Source organism: Bombyx mandarina, chromosome 03 (genome assembly GCF_030267445.1).
Source record: "Bombyx mandarina strain Sakado chromosome 03, ASM3026744v2".
NCBI lineage: Eukaryota > Metazoa > Arthropoda > Insecta > Lepidoptera > Bombycidae > Bombyx > Bombyx mandarina.
In genome coordinates this window covers 6,834,178-6,853,712 of record NC_143210.1, presented here as the reverse complement: position 1 = coordinate 6,853,712, position 19,535 = coordinate 6,834,178, and the positions used below count along the sequence as shown (strand labels likewise).

Sequence of the window (19,535 nt, the reverse complement as noted above, 5' to 3'; positions counted from 1 at the left end):
GGCGCTTCTGGGCCCAACGAGGACCCCCCGCGCCGCCACCGCCGAGCAAGGAAGAGCCCTGGATAGACTCCGCCGGAGGCACTGCGACACCGAAACGAATGTAGCGGTGGTCGGAGAGCGTCTCCTCGCCGACCATCACGGCCCAACCGCGTACGCGATTCGCCACGTCGGGCGTGGCAAATGTAACGTCAACCACGGACCCGCCCAAACGTCGCACGCACGTGAGTTCTGCGCCACGATTGACGACGAGAAGACCGCTTCCGACCAGCCACTCCTCCACCGCCCTACCTCTGGGGCACGTCCTCGAGGATCCCCAAGCCAATGACTTGGCGTTAAGGTCCCCGAGAACGAGTATCCGTTGGGAGTGCGACCTCCCAACGACGCGGCTGAGCTCGCTGAGAAAAACCTCAAACTCGGCGAGCGTCCTGTTTGGGGAGAAGTACACTCCCAATATGAATACCTCGGCCCAGAGGACAGCAACAAAGCCGCAACCTCTCTCGACAACGTCGAACCTGGGCGGAGCACCTACACAACAACGTCGGATGATAGCCACTCGGCCCTCCAAATCGGCTGCCCAATCGGGGCTCGAAGGAACCCGATACGGCTCGGCGACCACCGCAAGATGGGTCAACCCCTCTGCCATGCTCTGGAACAAAAGGTCCTGAGCTCTGGCAGAGTGATTGAGATTCCCCTGCAGGAATCGAAGGACACCTGTCATAACAGGGCGTCATTCGATGTCTCCATAGCCGTACCGGGCTGCCTCCGCGCATTCTCAAGCGCAGCGGAAGCTCCTCTTCTAGGTCTCGGTCTCGGGGACTTGGCACAAGCCTTGCTCCCGGAGACGTGATCCGCCGGTCTGCCGGCAGAGGCACATACAGCACAGTGTGGCGCCAGAGAGCAGCCGGACGCTACGTGGCCGGTCTGGCCGCACCGGTAACAATCACGGCTGCGGTCGACCGACGACGGACATCGAGCGCTCACGTGCCCTAGCTCATGGCATCGGAAGCACTGTAGCTTCTTAGCCTCTAGTAGATGAGCGCGGAGCACGCTCCAACCGACCCTCAATTTCGGTACGGCGAGGACCTTCGTCGCGGCAGCGACGGGCAACCGAACCAACACCTGACCCATCCCACTTGGGCCAGACTTGATCTCTCCGATCTTCACCGCTTCAAGAATGCATTCGCCAATCCGGGCGAGCTCAGCGGCTACTTCCTCCGGCGTCAAGGAGTCATCCAGCCCGCTGATGCGGATGGCTGCAGTCGTCACTGGCCGGGTCACGATGACCCCCTCCGCGGACAGAACCTCACGAAGCTTTTGGGCCAGGAGATCAGCCTTGGCGCTCTGATCAGCACCTTCCACTACCAACACCTTGGCCCCAGTCACTGCAGACCGGATGCGCTGGATGGGGATTCCGAGTGCCCCGGGGTCCACCTTGGCTCTCGCTTCGGCGAGTACGCTGCGGTATGTGAGTCCTCTTTCTACAGCCTCCGGCTGCAGCTTGAGCACAACAGCTTGAGAGCGCGGAGGACGCAGCTTTTTCTCTTTCCTCTTTGCAGAGGACGGGTTTTTCTTTCCCGCTTCAGCGGGTGCTACCACTGGAACCGTCCTCACTGCTCCCTCCCTCGGCCGAGTGCCCCTACGGGTGACCGTTGACCAGCTCTCGATCAAGGAAGCTGGAGCCGGGAGGAGGGTGGGCGTTCCAGGTGGAGCCACTTGCGCAGTGGCTTTTCTTCTGGGGCCTCGTATCCTCTTTTTCGCCGATGTTGTAGGTGGCACTGGTTTCAATAATGGTGCCGAATTCAGTGTAGCGTCTACGACCATAGGAGGGTCCGGTGATTTTTCGCGGCTCTTCCGCCTGTCCGCCGCTAGCGATGGTCGCATTCGCGGCTCCGGTAGAAGCCGTCCCTCCAGCCCCGCAAAGCGAGCGTCGAGCATCGTGCCGACAGCTCGCATAATGCGCTGGAGGCGCAACTCCTCCTCTTCTTCTTCGGTGTTTGGGGCCGGGGCTGCGGCTGGTGCATTTCCTAGCACCTGCGAGACCGTAGCCAGCTCCCTCCTAATTTCATCAAGCTCCTTGCGAAGCTGTAGGATCTCCTGCTCCTGCTTGGCGTTGATCGCACGCAGTCTTTCAGCCTCTTCAGTTGCGGTGCGGCCCACAAGGTCCTCCGTGGCCTCCTTGACGGTGGCCGCCAACTCCTTCAATGCACGCACATACGTGCCCTTCGGGCTACTAGATTTGGCGGCCACCGTCAGAGCCACCTCAGCACTCTGATGGAGCCTACGCTCGGCATCAGGCTTAGGGACAGATCCCTCAGCCGCTCTCTTCTTCTGGCGCGTGGTGCGCGCGCTCTCTGTGAACTCCCTCTCCTCTCTATGGGCCCTAAGGCACGCCTTCCTGGCAGCAGCCATGCTAACGCACTGCCTCGTGGTCGGAGGGCGTCCCCTTCCACGCTTTGATGGCGTCACGGCTCTGGGCTTCGCAACTGACGGGCCCTGAGCCTCCGAACCGGAGCTGCTGCTCAACCCGTCTGAGCTTATATTAAGGACCCTTTTCCGCTGTCGTCGTGTCGGCGACGAGCGGGTCGACGATTGGGCCGAACCGACTGTGGCCATGTCATCGTCTGACACGACATTGGCTCTTAAGGAGCTTACTTCAAGGTCCTTCTCGGACATCTTCCTCTGAACTCCGTCCTTCCCGGACCTGACGTCTAGGCAGTTTTTGCCCCCCCAGAGTACGTGGGGCAGCGTGCGTCCGACGAGTCGGCCGCACGGAGGGATTCTCCCCCGCGGAGCGGGAGGTACCCTCCTGGGGTAGTATCTTTTTAAAACTAGCCATTACATTTATATCTTTTTTATATATTTTTTAACCCAGGGTTCGGTTCCCTGGGACACCCTAGCGACTGGTCGCCCACCAGCCATTCATTCTCTCGCCGGGTGTCAGAGCTTAGAATTGGGTATAAAAGGAAAGAAGATAAAAATAAAACCAAATAAAATCAAAATAAAACCACAGGAGAAGAAGAATAGAAAATCGTGTAAAATAAAACAATGAACGGAAACAAAAGAAGAGAAAGAGACAGATTGAAACTTAAATTAAATTAATAAATAAATAAAAATAACCAAAGGACAGTGTGAACAAAACAATAAAACAACAAGGAAAAGAGGGAAAAAGTGGAGGCCCTCGCATCTCCAGGAGAACCACCCTTCAGCAAGTGAAGGGGGAGGAGAGCGTGTAACCCCCGATGCTGGTTTTGGTCCGCGTCGCTCAATCTCTCCCGCCGTAACACAACGAGAGAGAAGGAGCGATGCCCCTGTGACTATTGCCCAGAGGCCCGTGATCCGCCACCTACGGACGCGCCCGGTCGAAGTCCAGCAACTCCCCCGCAGACGAGACCCACAGCACGCAGAGTGCGCGCTGCAAGCTCGTCCACGACCGGGTAACCTTAACACCTAGATCATAATATTAATAATTAGTATAACATATTATGTAGATTATTAACAATCCATGCTAATTTCGGGTATGGCTTTTCCCTTTTGGTTAGTTTAAATTTAATGACATGCGACTTGCTATATTGTGTAACAAAAACTAATTCCGTAAACGAACATGCCTAGCACGTATCTAAGTTAAATTGATGCTCTGTAGGAAGTAGTTACAGCTGTAAAGCTAAAGTATAACAAAAGGCGAACTCCATAAAAATAAAAGTTCACTTTGGCCATGAAAAATATCGAAGGTATTTATTTCGTTTTCCATTTTTTTTCTAACAAAACCAGTGACTTCACGTGCATATGAAGATTTATATTCTGGCTAATGGAAAAGTATGGCAGAACATCTGTCGTGCAGTTGTCGAGGGAGAGCGGCCGTATTTCATCAATTTCTCTCCAGCCGATATCGTTTCGCAAGTTGACACACCGGTATATTCAAAATTGGATCAATCCATCTTCATTTTCCTTGATAGTGTCGAAGTGTACGTGGAAAAATCGCGGACGACATTTTAGTGCCAGGTAAATGTATTGGAATTTTCTCAAGCTACATCGAACGGTAGTATAATATTACGGTTGAATTTAATTTTATATGAATATTCCAGTTGATGCTTTTGGCGTATATCTATATATGTATTTTTTTTTTTTCTTTTTTTTTTTATTGCTTAGATGGGTGGACGAGCTCACAGCCCACCTGGTGTTAAGTGGTAACTGGAGCCCATACACATCTACGACGTAAATGCGCCACCCACCTTGAGATATAAGTTCTAAGGTCTCAAGGGTAGTTGCAACGGCTGCCCCACCCTTCAAACCGAAACGCAATGCTGACTAATGACTGAGATAATCGTATGTATAGTATGAGTACACCATACGTCTTATCTCTTATTTTCAAAGACTTTGTTTATCTGCTTGCTACAAAAGAAGCATTTTGATGAAATTTTTCCATAAATTTTATGACAGTCAAACAGTCAAATAGCCAGCCCATCTATTGCTTAAGGACATCCCAATTAAAATAAAATCAAGCTTCAGATGTTAAAGTTGAAATGGAATGATTCAATTTCATGAAATAATCGATGCCGTGTGAATTGTCAATTTTGTTAAATCCGTAAACATATTCATGATTCACCCACGCATTTCTTGTCTATCAGTTCTTTCAGTATTAATTTGTATCAAAATACACTCAACTTTCCGTCTCACCGATGATGAGATGTTTTATCTTCAATCGACAATTCTAATTTAGTATTTCGTGTTCTTTTAAAATGTAGCGCTCGTTTTCTTTCCAATTACAAATCTCATATCGCGACAGTCTATTTTTGTGATATCTATGGATAAAACATTTTTTATTGATTTTATTCTTCAACTGGTACTGAGTTCTACGCACATCTTTCTTGATACTAGTACTGAAAGTTTCGGCTACTATGGTTCATCTGTGGTAAAATATGTATTTTAAAGATAATGCGTGTTGTTTATTTGCTTCTTTGTCGTAATGGCAACATACACCTGAAATCTGAAAAGAGCTTTCAGCAATAGACAGGGCCTTGTAAAAAACTTTTCATCATCCCGTGCCTTTTGCTCATGTACCTTCAAAGAAATTAAAAGCATTGATGTACTTGAGCACATTTTATTCACGATACCTTTTGTTTTTTTTATTGCCTTTGTAGGCAGACGGGCATACGGCCCACCTGATGGTGAGTGGTTACTGTCGCCCATGGACTTTAGCAATACCAGGGGCAGAGCCAAGCCGCTTCCTACCGCTTAATACTCTCCACAATCCTCGTTTGAAGAAGGACATGTCATAGCGCTCGGGAAACACCGTGGAGGGGAGCTCATTCCATAGCCGGATGGTACGTGGCAAAAAAGATATCTGGAAACGCACTGTGGATGACCGCAGTGGCTCCAGGTAGTATGGATGAACTCTACTCCGGTGGCAGGCGGTGTGATGGTAAAAACGAGATGCCGGTATCATCTCGAACAATTCCTCAGAGCACTTTATAGTCGCAGTTTCGTTTCGTTGCTTTTCCAATAAGCATAAAAACAAATTTTCGTTTTTCAATTTACACGTATTAATGTAACAACTCTGTGTAACGAATTTCCCACAAAATTGTCTAGTGTTTATCTTCAATCAACATTTAATATTAATACAGAGTAGTTAATCTGCTAAAAGGGACGAACTTGAGCAAAATCCACATGTTCAGGCCTTCGCTCTTGGCGGTATTAGTTTGAAAATATTTGAATAGGATGCCTAAAACTATTTTGTACTAGTACACAGAAGTCCGAACGTGATATTGGGTATCGAATCCACCCTTGAATTGGAGCATGTTTACATTTGCAATATATTATTCTAGTTCTACCATATTGATACTTGAATTTGGTGCTTTACCATTTAATTTGCTATTTATATTCATCCTACACGTTTCCAGTTAAAATTGAAAAATATTGACTAAATTATTATTATTTTCTTCAAGTTTCGTTTCTCACCAAACTCGAAATATTTAGTTCTAAAATTTTAAGCCATTATCGCCATCTTTCTTGGGACTATTAGATAGTTCTTATTTTTCTGCAATACCGTATCGCTTTACTATACTATCACTACATAATATAAAAATTGTTATTTTTGTCTGACTATATGTCCTTTTATTTGTTTTAAGCCACTCAATGACTTTTATACAACTTTTACCAACATTTATATCCTTTCTCCTGGAAGCTTGATATCTATATATATAAAAATGAATTGTTGTTATTAATCTTGCCAAAACTCGAGAACGGCTGGACCGATTTGGCTAATTTTGGTCCTGAATTATTTGTGAAAGTCCAGAAAAGGTTTAAAAGGCAGATAAATATGAAAATGCTCGGAATTAAATAAAATAACTTTTTTTTTCCCTTTGAAGTGTCCCCCGTCAGACGGATTCCTTTTGTTTGTTTTAAGTTTATTTTATACAAAAAGTTTAGGTCTTTTATTTATCAATTGGGGCACAGATGTCATTTCGAATTATCGATTTCCTCAGTTTTTCTCTCGACCGTCGTCGGGCCGACATGTCCCCTTGCGGGTGCATAGATTAGACCTCGGGGTAGTCCCATTTGCCCGGACTTGAGCTGCCTATGTAACAGGGAAGAGTTTTTTCGAAGCCGCCTTCTTTTGATATCTATTAAATCAGGTATTATCATTATGCGCTAAACAGTGGCATGGCTCTGCCCCTGGCATTGCTGAAGTCCATAGGCGATGGTAACCACTCACCATCAGATGTGCCGTATGCTCGTCTGCCTAAAAAGGCAATTTAAAAAATTAAAACTGTGGCGAGTGTCAAACAAAACGTAGTATAAATGAAACAGCCAAATTAAAAAAAAAAAACAAGGCATGCTTCAGATTGTCGTGCGAGAGTTTTACATTTATAAAAATAAACGTTAATAAGGTGCGACCTAAACAAACTGTGGATAACATATGTGTTTATTGTTGGACGAGTTATCAAGTTACATAGATAGTACCCAAAAACGGGCTTGAATGATAGAATTTGTTTGCCGTCCCGCAGTTTTCAATCTACCCGCAATTGGAATTGTATTTCGATAGGAACCCGTTAAGTAATACTTTTTATAATGATGTTTTCAATTCATGGTGATATTCGTTGTGGAACACATGCATTAGTTAGCTTGCATTAGTTTGTTCTAAAAATTTGTATCTGTCTGCGGAATTATTCTATCGGAATAGTTACATTATTTTAAAATACAAAAAAATATTGGCAGCTTTCTTAACGCGCTTGTTTAATTGCGCTTAGATTATAAGATTTCTTTCACTAACTTTATATCGGCACTAAAACACGTTGAGTTATTGAGAAGTATGTACAATGTATATAGATACATTTAAATGCTCTTAAGTCCGTTTAAATACATAGACAACACGGTCGAAAGTGCCATATAATATTCTGAAAAATCCTGCCCAAAACTTAATTATACATTTTCATCAGTTGACTTCCAATTATTCTGAGCTACATAGCTTGCAAAACAATGGCCTTGCTATCTATTTAATACCTCAATAACTAAGAGGCCTACGTTATATCTTGCGTAATTTTATTACGTGGAATAAAGACAAAGGCATCCCTACACGGCTGCTACGACATAATGATGTATTTAATTAAGACACCGCCACAAGACAGGACTTAATATTTGCTTAGCAACTGTATCTAAAACAGATCTTAGTATTAATTTTGTATCTTAAATGTCAGCATATTCGTAGTATTTACTTACATCTAAATATTATTTTTACTGTTCTCATTTAGAGTCGTCGTATCATTTAGGACATTCCGGTGCATTCGTATGTAGCGATGCATCGGTGTTCGAATCCCGCCGGCAGGTACCAATTTTTCCAATGATATACGTACTCAACAAATGTTCACAATAGACTTCCGCGGTGAAGGAATAACATCGTGCAATAAAAATCAAACCCGCAAAATTATAATTCGCGTAATGACCGGTGGTAGGACGTATTGTGAGTCCGGACGGGTAGGTACCACAGGCAAGTAACAATGCGGTTCAAAGTCCCTTCGTTTCTGAAGCGTTACTTTAATATGTTCATCGCAATCTCACGTCGTCGAAGCACACGTTTTCAACCAGGCGCGGCAATCGTTCAGTTCGTATGCCACTCGCTTATCAAGTTTTTTTACCTTGACAATTTGACGCAAATGAACCAATAGTATTTTGATGCTATCGTTGAAGGCTGCTTCTAACTTAGCGGTAGATTTGAGATTGAGTACCGTCAGCTATCAGCTATCGCCATTAATTCGTAGTTGTTGACTAATTATCGCGTGACCATGAGGTTCACTTGTCAAATCAAAATTTCCATGTCGGACGCGCTCAAATCAATAACGAGTCGTGCGTTCGTTTACAATTTTCACTCCGTACACGTCCCTAATGTTGCAAGCCGTTTGTGCAGCATGGCTACCCGGACGGATCTCGTCATCCATAATTAATCGTATTTTTATCGTTTTCATATTGATGAAAAAATAAAAAATGTAGTGAAAACCAAACACAAATGTCTAAAATTAAAAAATATAGCTTTTCCATATTTAAAAAAAAAAAAACATTTGAATTTAGAATTTACGTCATACAGAAATTACGTTTTGAATGGCCACAATTGTAAAACGTTTTTAACTTTTTTTTTCTTAAAAAGTTGAAAAAAAATATCAACTATTCCCCTATTTTTTCATTGGTAACATTAATTTCCTACAATAGATATAAAAAAATATATATATTGACAAACAGAAGAGAAGAATGTACGGAACTTGCCAATTCAAAGAAATATTCTTGGGGTGTGTTTATTTCAGCTGAAATTAATCAATTTGAAATTTAATGAGTCAAACTGTTACTCGATATCCAGAAACGAATCTCATAGTGATTACTGAAAGTCAACTTTGTTTGGTAAAGGTCAATCCCAGGAAATAAAAGTGCCTACAAAGAGCAGTCCTTTTTAGAACTTCTTCTAGTTAGAGCAAAGTTTCGTACCGATGAAACGGCTTTTTGTGGATTTAAGTAATCAGTGTATTACTACATACGACTAAAACAGAAAAAAAATTATCTTTTATGAACCGCTTTTGGTATTTCATAATTAGGTTGAAGTTTTATGTGATGAATACTAGTCATATGGTACATAATTGAGCAAGGTTAGGTACCACAATCTACCCATATCTGCTAAGAGGCATTCATGTGTTCCAGTCTGTAGAGTAAAGTTGTTGTATAAATCAATGTATACATCTACAATGTATACAATTCAATAGAAACTTCGAGATGTCTCGAAGTAAATAACGGTGTCTGTTGCGGTTTTTTTATATATAGAGTTCACGTGAAGTAAATAAAATGTATTTCTGAATTTAAGCTTTACAACTTTAAAACTTTACAATTCAACAGAAACTTCGAGATATCTCGAAGTAAATAACGGTGTCTGTTGCGGTTATTTTATATATAGAGTACACGTGAAGTTAATAATAAATATAAATATAAACTAGAGGTCTAGGAGGAGACACTATAGAGGAGAAACTAGAGGAGAATAAAACTAGAGGTCACGCAGTACTCGAAATTCGACTATAATTAATTGAAATTGCAAGTTTGTACACCATTATGATTGTATTTTATACTTCTATAATCACAAATTTCGCCAAGACTACACTACAAAAAATATTAATAAAGATAAACAATATTTAATTTTAATCTGTTCTCAATTTGACAACAGACGTCAAGAACAAAAGTTTGACAATAAATAGTATGCATGCGTGTGTGCGTCAAATACATGGTATGTAGTGTGTTTAATGTTTTCTTTATTGTTTTAATGTATCTTTTATGCATTATTTTAAAAAAATATTAGCACTGTGCACTTCTTCTCTATATTCTCTATAAGTGTAGAAAATTTCATACTCCTCCGTCCCCGCAATTTTCGTAAAAAGGGATACAAAGTTTTTGCTTTACGTATTAATATATAGAATTTAAACTTCAAATACAAAGACTTGTTTGCGGTTTTAATAGTTTGAATTTGGCATCTAAACGTGCTGACGTCGTACGCCCAGATAATTCGATTTTACGAAAGGTACAACCGAAATTCTGATCTCGCATGTCAGACCCTGATTACATTTACAGAACGTGTTCAAATATGTTATTGGATAACGTATTGGTTTTGTACAACTTTAGAAAGGAGTTCGTGATTTTTTCTATACAGATTATTCGATTGTATTGATTATTTGGATTACAAAAAGTTATGAAATGTTGAAACTTTTGATGGAGGTCAAAAATTTACGGGACTACTTTTTGTATAGAGTTTTTTTTAATACTCAAAAATTTTGAAATTTACTATTGCCTGTAATAATTATAATTAAACCAAAAGAATTATGTACGGATGCTAAAGAAAAGTATTTTAACAAAAATTTAAAGAGATAATTAAGAAGAGTAATAGAGATAACGAATTAATTTCTGGTTTTGTTCCTTTTTATCTAGACGTACGGTATGCATTTTCATATAGTTTTTACTTAATTTAGGGCAACATACAGCATATATTAATTTGAAATTAAAAAAAATTGATTTTGAAATTTAATTTTCAACTATTCAATATTAGTAGTTATTTTGCAAACCATAATGTTGTAAAGGTATTAATAATGCGACAGTACCTCAATCTGTTACGTTTTTACGCTCAAGTGATGATGATGAAATGCATGATAGTGAAATGATTTTAATGAAATTCAATCTGGACTGCCCAATAATGCAGCACTGGACACGTGTGCATGTTGAGCACTCTGGATCCAAACCAGCCTTTAGGTTAACGGCCTGGCCACGGGGATCGGCGGTGCGAACAGCGAAGCGGTGGACGAGGCGACCATTCGCGCAGCACCGTTTGCAGGCCACGGGTACTCACGTTCGCCGCCGCGACTAGTAAGGAAGTCCGACAGCGAAATGTCTATATCGAAATTATCTCGATATTGCTTACAAATTAATAGTTTTTTTTCAGGACCTATTATTTGGAAAAGATTGTGAAGTACATGATTTGAATAAGAATCGGAGTATACCTATAGATGGAGAATTCCACAAGAAGTACGAGAAATACTTTGGGTGGCTAGACTTCCAAATAGCTGGTCTAGCTAGTATTTCAGCTATTTTTTATTTATTGCTTAGATGGGTGGACGAGCTCACAGCCCACCTTGTGTTAAGTGGTTACTGGAGCCCATAGACATCCACAACGTAAATGCGCCACCCACCTTGAGATATAAGTTGTAAGGTCTCAAGTATAGTTATAATGGCTGCCTCACCCTTCAAACCGAAACGCATTACTACTTCACGGCAGAAATAGGCAGGGTGGTAGTACCCACCCGTTTGGACTCACAAGAGGTCCTACCACCAGTAATTACGCAAATTATAATTTTGAGGATTTCATTTTTATTACACGATGTTATTCCTTCACCGTGGAAATCAATCGTGAATATTTGTTGAGTACGTATTTCATTACAAAAATTGGTACCCGCCTGATATTCGAACACCGGTGCATCGCTCAACACGATTGCACCGGACGTCCGTTAGGCCACGACGACTTTAAAAATATAAAATAAAAATAAATAAAAAATATAAAAATTTCGGCGTTAATTTTTCGCGGCGAAAACAACTAAACTCATTTAATCACTGTACTATTCGCCGCGACTACCGCTCGACTCCGTGGCTCGCGCCGTCCGTATTCATGCATTTGTTTTGCTCGCCCGCCGCATCGCGCGATTCGCTCGGTACATTTCGCCGGTCGCTTCGCCGGTCGCCGGTGCGCGTGGCTTGTTAGGTACATTTCTATGCGCTTATTTTAGTCGCTAGACGCTTCGCCGTTCGCACCGCGCGAATATTCGTATCGGCGAATGTCCCGTGGCCAGGCTGTAAGGTAGTTTTCATGTTAATTTAGAGTTTTTGTTTTATTATTATTATTATTATTTGATTTTTTGTTTTTATTATTTTTATTATTGTTTTTGTTTTAGTCCGAGATTAGTTATTATTTTTATTTAATTTTAGTATAAATGAAATGTTAATGCAATGTAATGAAGACGTGTAATATGGATGTAAAATCTGAAGTAAATTAAATAAATAAAATAAAATAAAATAACAAACCTTAAGCCTGAGAAAAAATATAGCACGGGTCTTTGCCCTCACGATATAAAGTACGTAATGGTACGGGCGGAGAGCTAGTGTTAATTTTCATTTAGGCAAAGACTGGTTTTATTTTTATAGACAGGCAGACGAAATGACGGCCCACGGCTGTCGGAGTTCATAGAATCTCAACGTGAATGCGGCCACTTTTCATGATAATCTGAATCGAAATTTTAATTGCAGTAGTGACTATGAGACTTCAAAACGGATCAAGGATTTCTTCGTGGCAGAAGTAGATGGAATCATACTTGATCGTGTAGGTCATAATACGTCCTATAACCACTAAATATTGTTTGACAATAGTAGTATACCAGTCTATTCGGAGAACATTTTTTACAGTTTTAGTATTTCAATTGATTGGCACACCGCGTGTAATTAGATTCCAAACGATTCTTTTCCACCTGATGGTTGTCTGGAAGAGATCGCTCTTAGTGATAAGACCGCCAATTGTACTTATTTTGTATTTAATGTTTCGCATTGTTTCTTTTGTTGGAGTGCAATAAAGAATACTCTCTCTCTCTTTCTTTTTATTTCCTATCTCTCTCTCTCTCTCTCTTCTGCCGAACAACGCACCTTTACGTTATTTGCATGCGAAAGTTTTAAATAAAACATTCACATAAACATATTGTACCTTAACAAATTGACTATGTATCTTTAGGGCTTTTGCGACGCTGAGGTTGCAACATTAATCTTAGTAGGCCGGGAATAGCTTTATTTTTACGTTGCCATTAAGAAAATAGGCCGAAATAATGGCGGCACGAATGAAAAAAAAACGCACTTAAAATCCGGGAAACGAGGACGATTTCGATTTAGTAAATTGCAAACAGAAACTCAACAGCGATGCACGTCTTTCACATAAGGCAGTCGTTATGTTGGATAAAGTTGCTGCTGACCTTTATCATGTCTGAATAAAGATGAGATAAACCTATTGTTATCGTTCTGTACGTGACTGCATTAAGCTTAGTCTATTCGCAATGAAGTCTTAAATTCTTAGACTGCAGTCTTACAAATTTACTGTCATGCGTCGCCCACGTAAGTATGGGTTGCCCTCCGAATACCACTTCGAGCATCCCACTCCCTAATAGGAGCGTTAACACCTCCGCCGTTAGCCCCGTCACTCTCTTTGGCCAGCCCATACCGTGGGCCCCGCAGGTCAAATACCTAGGCGTCACCCTCGACAGAGGGATGACATTCCGTCCCCATATTAAAACGGTACGCGACCGCGCCACCTTCATATTAGGATGTCTGTACCCTATGCTTTGCAAGCAAAGCAAACTGTCCCTCCGTAATAAGGTAACCCTCTACAAAACTTGCATACGCCCCGTCATGACGTATGCAAGCGTAGTGTTCGCTCACGCGGCCCGCACCAACTTGAAGCCCCTTCAGGTTATTCAATCCCGATTCTGCAGGATAGCCGTCGGAGCACCATGGTTCCTGAGGAACGTAGGTGAAAAAAAAAAAAAAAAAACCTAAGTATGAGTTGGAACTTTACGCGAAACACGATCATGAGACAAATCGACACACATCAAAGGAGCTTAGTGGACGCGAAAAATGGTCGAAGTCTTATCAGGCGGACCCAAGAGACATTAGTTCAAACTAAACTTATTTTCTAATAAATTTTGTTTTTTAGTTGTGTTTTTATTAATGAAATTTCATTAGCTATATATTAAACTGTTTGTAAAAATTTACGTTTTCTCAAAATACGTATTTATATTCCGAGAGTGCGTCGTTTGACTTTTACATAAAGCGACCCGCCCTCGCTTCGCTTCGGGAACTGTAATTAATTATTGATCTTATTGAATTTTCTTTTCTTTTACCGGTGGTAGGATCTCTTGAGAGTCCGCGCGGGTAGGTACCACCACCCTGCCTATTTCTGTCGTAAAACAGTAATACGTTTCGATTTGAAGGGTGAGGCAGCCGTTGTAACTATACTTGAGACCTTACAACTTATATCTCAAGGTGGGTAGCACATTTACGTTGTAGATGTCTATGGGCTCCAGTAACCACTTAACACTAAGTGGGCAGTGAGCTCGTCCATCCAGCCATCTAAGCAATAATAATAAAAAACTGGTTCTGACATTAACAAACACAAAAAAATGAACATAACAAACAAAAAAAAACGAATCTTTCCTCTTCTTATATTCAGGGTTCTGTATTTCGGGGATAATTGCTTACACACAAAACAGAAATATGCTGTCGCGGGATTTTTTGTAGAGTTATTTAAGATAAACATTTCCATTTTATATTATATACGTGTAACTCCTACGGTTTTTGCAGCATACGCCAGAATAGCTCCCAGAAGGCAGATTTTTTCTACTTATTTGACACTTATCGTTATATTTTCGGTAATTCACACTATATCTTTATAAATATAGCCTATGAATTCTGAATCTGATGTGTAAGGTATATTATTGTTAAGTTTCATAAAAATTCATTCAGTATTTTTTTGCGTGGAAGTGTAACAAACATACGTTCTTACAAACTTTCGCGTTTAATATTAGTAGGATTAGTATTTTGTTATAATAGTACAAAATAAATATATGGTTTATACATTAAAAAAATGCTGTTATTTGAGTCTAGATGATTCATTGTAAACATTACATGTTGTACATAGTAAGTTCTCTTTCCGAATACTATTATACTGGTGGTAGGACCTCTTGTGAGTCCGCACGGGTAGGTACCACCGCCCCGCCTATTTCTGCCGTGAAGCAGTAATGCGTTTCGGTTTGAAGGGTGGGGCAGCCCTTGTGACTATACTGAGACCTTAGAACTATATCTCAAGGTGTGTGGCGCATTTACGTTGTAGATGTCTATGGGCTCCAGTAACCACTTAACACCAGGTGGGCTGTGAGCTCGTCCACACAACTAAGCAATAAAAAAAAAAATACTGGTTACAATATAATCTATCGACATACTCACAAAAAATATTATATGTATTAAATATATCAATGAACGTTATATTACATATTCCTTAACATGAAACCGCCAACTCGACTGATAAAAGCGATGATATTTGATGTCTAAGAAAGAGTGTCACAAAACATTAATGCTATGGAATATTTTTCTTTCCAAATCACGAAATGGCCACATAAATCGTGTGATGTGTTACAACATATTCTTGAAGCATTAGCTTAACAAATAAGGTCATGACATGAAGGCTAACAAAGAGATAGATTAGGTAATGTATAAGAACTTTGTTACCTACTTTGGAACTTCGTCATTTATTTACTGACACTCGTTATAACAATGTTCTTGGTCACGGATCTAGATTATACTTAACAGTTTTCTTTTACCTAAACATAATCTCTTTCAGAGTATTAGGTAGGAAAATTGAAAAAGAAAATGTTTTTGGATTGATACTTTTTCCCTTTTATCTTGCCGTATTTGCGTCTAATTTAAGCATTAATGTCTGTAGTAGCTATCGCCAATCATCTTTTCAAACGAAGTTTTATGTTATCTAAACTAATATTATAAATGTGAAAATGTGATGTGATAAGTTATTGTAAATCAATCATGCTGAAATAGGTAAACGGATTCGGATGAAATTTCATACAAAAAAATTATTATACCAAATTATAGCACGGAATTTTTTTATTATGGAAAATAGCATTATCGGTGTAACGCTGCGTATATTTTCCGTGATAAACACGACTGTGTGTTAGATAGTATATGATTTTTCGTACCATCGCATCTACAAACCAACTTTTTTCTTTTTTTATTGCTTAGACGGGTGGACAAGCTCACAGCCCACCTGGTGTTAAGTGGTTACTGGAGCCCATAGACATCTATAACGTATATGCGCCACCCACCTTGAAATATGAGCTCTTTCTCAGTATAGTTACAACGGCTGCCCCACCCTTCAAACCGAAACGCATTACTGCTTCACGGCAGAAATGGGCATACCTTACGACTGTGACTCAATGACTCGGTGAGTCTTTGACTGAGACAAAGTAATTTACATCGAGCGCGAAAGCAACGTGGTTCGTCCGTTCTCAATCACAATTTTAACGCGAGCGAAACCGCGCAGCAAAAATAGCCTGTATAAATAAAATAAAACCATAATAAAACTAAATTCTATTAATGAATAATAACTCGGAGTGCACATAAATTTAATTGTTGCAGCTAACACAGCAGACCTTGGAGTTCTGGACCCGGCACTGTACAAGTCAGATTGTCTGGACGAAGATTTTATGTGGCCTGAGGGGCATGTGGTGAGTTTCCATTAGAATGATAAATATAATTTAAAAAAAAGAATATCATCCGGCATCCATTACTATTGCACTGCCCGCTATCGTCGTAGAGTTCATCCATACTACCTAGAACTCCTGCGTTCAACCACAGTGCGTTTCCAGATATTTTTGTCATGTATCATCCGGCTTTGGAATGAGCTACCCTCTACGGTGTTTCCCGAGTACTATGAAATTTCCATAGTACTTAACGGTAAGCAACAGCTTGGCTCTGCCCCTGGCATTGCTGACGTCCATGAGCCACGGTAACCACTCACCATCAGTTGGGCCGTATACTGATCTGCCTACAAGTACAGTAAAAAGAACACAATTAAAATAAGGTGCGATGATAATTCCTTTATAAAAAAGCAACATTAATCAACACGTGATTCATTTACGGTCATCAGTCATTTACGTAATTACATAATTAATTATAAATTCAAAAGCTATCGTAGTCTACAATTAAAAGAAATAATAATTACTATGAAGGAAAAAAAAATATTTTTATTTTTTATTAACTTTCATAATATCTACCATATATTTCATAATGTCTACCTGTCATAAAAAGAATCCCGATAATACTTATGTAAAAATATTACTTTAGTAAACAATTCGCGAACTTCATAAATATTCATTATTGCTTGATTTAGTGACTTCGAGGCTTTTATTAGATTGTTTGCATGCCTTATTTTATGATAAAGTCTAAACTTTAACTTACAGCTTTATAGTTCATTGCAGGGAAATGTCATTCGGAGCGGTATTTATATAAATCGATGAATATTTCAGTACAGCTTTTTGTGTTCCAATGGATTTTGATCCTTATTTTTCGTTTAATAGATATTCGTTTTTTTTTTAAATTACTTAGCGAAGTTATGTGCTCGGATTCGAAGGCTTAGACAACCAGTATACAATACGCTCCAGACTTTGAATTCATGTTTCAAGGTGCGTGACAGCAATCACGTAGTAATAATATCTATGAACCCATAAAAACATACGATGAACTACCGAGTAACAACTACAAAAAATAAATGTAGAAATCTGTATTCTTATTTTCCAAATATCATTAATAACACTAAAAACCATTGTCAGCCTATTTAGTAATTTATTTTCTTAATTTAAATGTTAGATAATAAAAATGACTCACACGTCTACTCCATTCACTTTAGTCTCAAAGTATCAATTTAGAAGTTTATGGTCATACATAAAACTAATTTTACACACAGCCGCTACCAATGTTTAACAAAAATGTAAAAATAATAGTCGTGAAATATGTAGCTTTGTTTGTGTGATTTATGTAAGATTATCGCGTCTTTTTCCGATCGGGTGATTGCTTTAAACCAATTTTCTTGATATTTCAGGTAAACTTTATGTCATATTAAATCATAAAAATTCGATATTGGATGTTTCAAATAAATAAGTATAGCTCATATATTTACCAACAGATACAGCGAGGCGTTGCGGGTTTTGCTAATTAAAAATATTTAAATAATAAGCTTCGCATAATCCAATTTAGACTTCACCGAACTTTCAAAAAGCGAATAACGCTGGGTTTTAGACAGTTTCCACAGAATGTTGAGTTATTTCTCACAATTATATCGGAGTAAAGAGCAGGCATAATTCTCCTCGGAGACTTTTAACGTAGGATGTTCTGTTAAAAGCCTTCCTAAATCTCATGTATATCGAATTAAACAATTCTACTCGTCACGTTACTCATTTATTAATGAAATTAAGTTATGTCGGAAAATAACTCCTGTTTAATGTGATACATCACAAGTTATTTTGAGTCTTCATTACTTGAATCGCTTTTGGTCAAATTTAGCACAACAAAATTTGTCTTATTTTGAATTTATTTTTCTCATTATAATTATTATGCTTCATTACAGTCTTATTAAAATTTACAGCTTTAGTCCTTTAAAAAAATTTGGAGAAAAGGAAAACTTTCTAAATAATGTAATTATTAATTTATTTGTTTATATCCTTAGCAATAGTAGCTATTCACAAAATTATTATTATTTTTTGCTTGAGAAAAAAATACAGTTACATATAGGTAGGTATCTATAATCATAATATTGGCCCAACGAAAAAAGAGAACGCATCTTCAAATTTAAATAATTCGAAGACCGATTCTTGACTTTATGGACGAAATTCAGAAAAAACCTAGAACTCAGAAATCAACTTTGGAGAGAAGTTAACTCTAGAATCTCGGATGATACTCGTACATGAAAAAACGACCGCGGGAATTTCACCGTGGTATAACTTAGACAGATGACAGACGATAAATCTACTCTGGTACGCTGATTAAAAACAATGACAGTTTCACAGTAAAAAGCTTCTCAAGAAATTTTGAACCATATAGAAGAGGATCCAAGAACTGTTCTTCTATTTATATTTTTTTGAAACGTTAATTCTGTCAATGTGTTTGAATGTGGACTTTCGTAAACACATAAAGCGTTAATTGGACAGCAGTACCTACGCATGCCGATCGGAACGACAATAAATCACACACAAATCGTAAAGTGTCAATGATACGAAGCACGTCCAGCCCTAATATTATACTTTACATTTTAATTTCCCTAGGGTCGCGTGTGGTTCACGTTGAAGTACGAAGCAGCCACTGAAAGACTACAAGTGCATATCATAAAAGCTAAACATCTACCCTCACGTACACCGGCCCTGGCTAACGCATGCGATCCTTACATCAAGTGAGTGATATTAATATAATTTTGTCAACACACCCACTTTATTAAAGTTTGAAAGTTATTCCAACAGAACATGGATACATTGACGTGTTTTGCGTCATTGCAAATTAAATTTATTATTTTCTTAATTTGTGCAGTCGGGGAGTAGAAAAGAATTGAATTAAATAAACACGACAAAGAAACACGTTATTTCAAACACGTTATAAAGGTTTCCTTTTATGATCACAAAACGCCTACTCAAACACATTCGCTTGGAAAAAAAACCGAACAAAAGCGAGCCGTAAACAGCTAACGAAATTGGCGTTTCAAACATTTCAAGCCAGTTTTATACCGAGTTGTGTTTTTTAGGATTCAACTGATGCCCGACGAAAGGCGTGTTTTGCAAACGAAACAAAAGAAGAAAACCTGCAATCCTTTCTACGACGAAACTTTTGTTTACCAAGTAAGTCGACACTTAATAACAAAGGTCTTCTGTGTTTGA

At 39.6% G+C, this 19,535-nt stretch overlaps 1 protein-coding gene across 2 annotated transcripts in view; it reads left to right on the top strand.

Moving 5' to 3' along the window:
* LOC114251812 (synaptotagmin-15) overlaps positions 1 to 19,535 on the top strand; it is a 99,705-nt gene that overhangs the window by 57,249 nt on the left and 22,921 nt on the right. For both annotated transcript variants that reach the window (XM_089739790.1, XM_028186210.2), the window contains exons 6-8: positions 16,252 to 16,340; positions 18,933 to 19,057; positions 19,403 to 19,496. In XM_089739790.1, the coding sequence (XP_089595916.1) occupies positions 16,252 to 16,340; positions 18,933 to 19,057; positions 19,403 to 19,496 (308 nt within the window). The remainder of the gene's footprint in view (positions 1 to 16,251; positions 16,341 to 18,932; positions 19,058 to 19,402; positions 19,497 to 19,535) is intronic.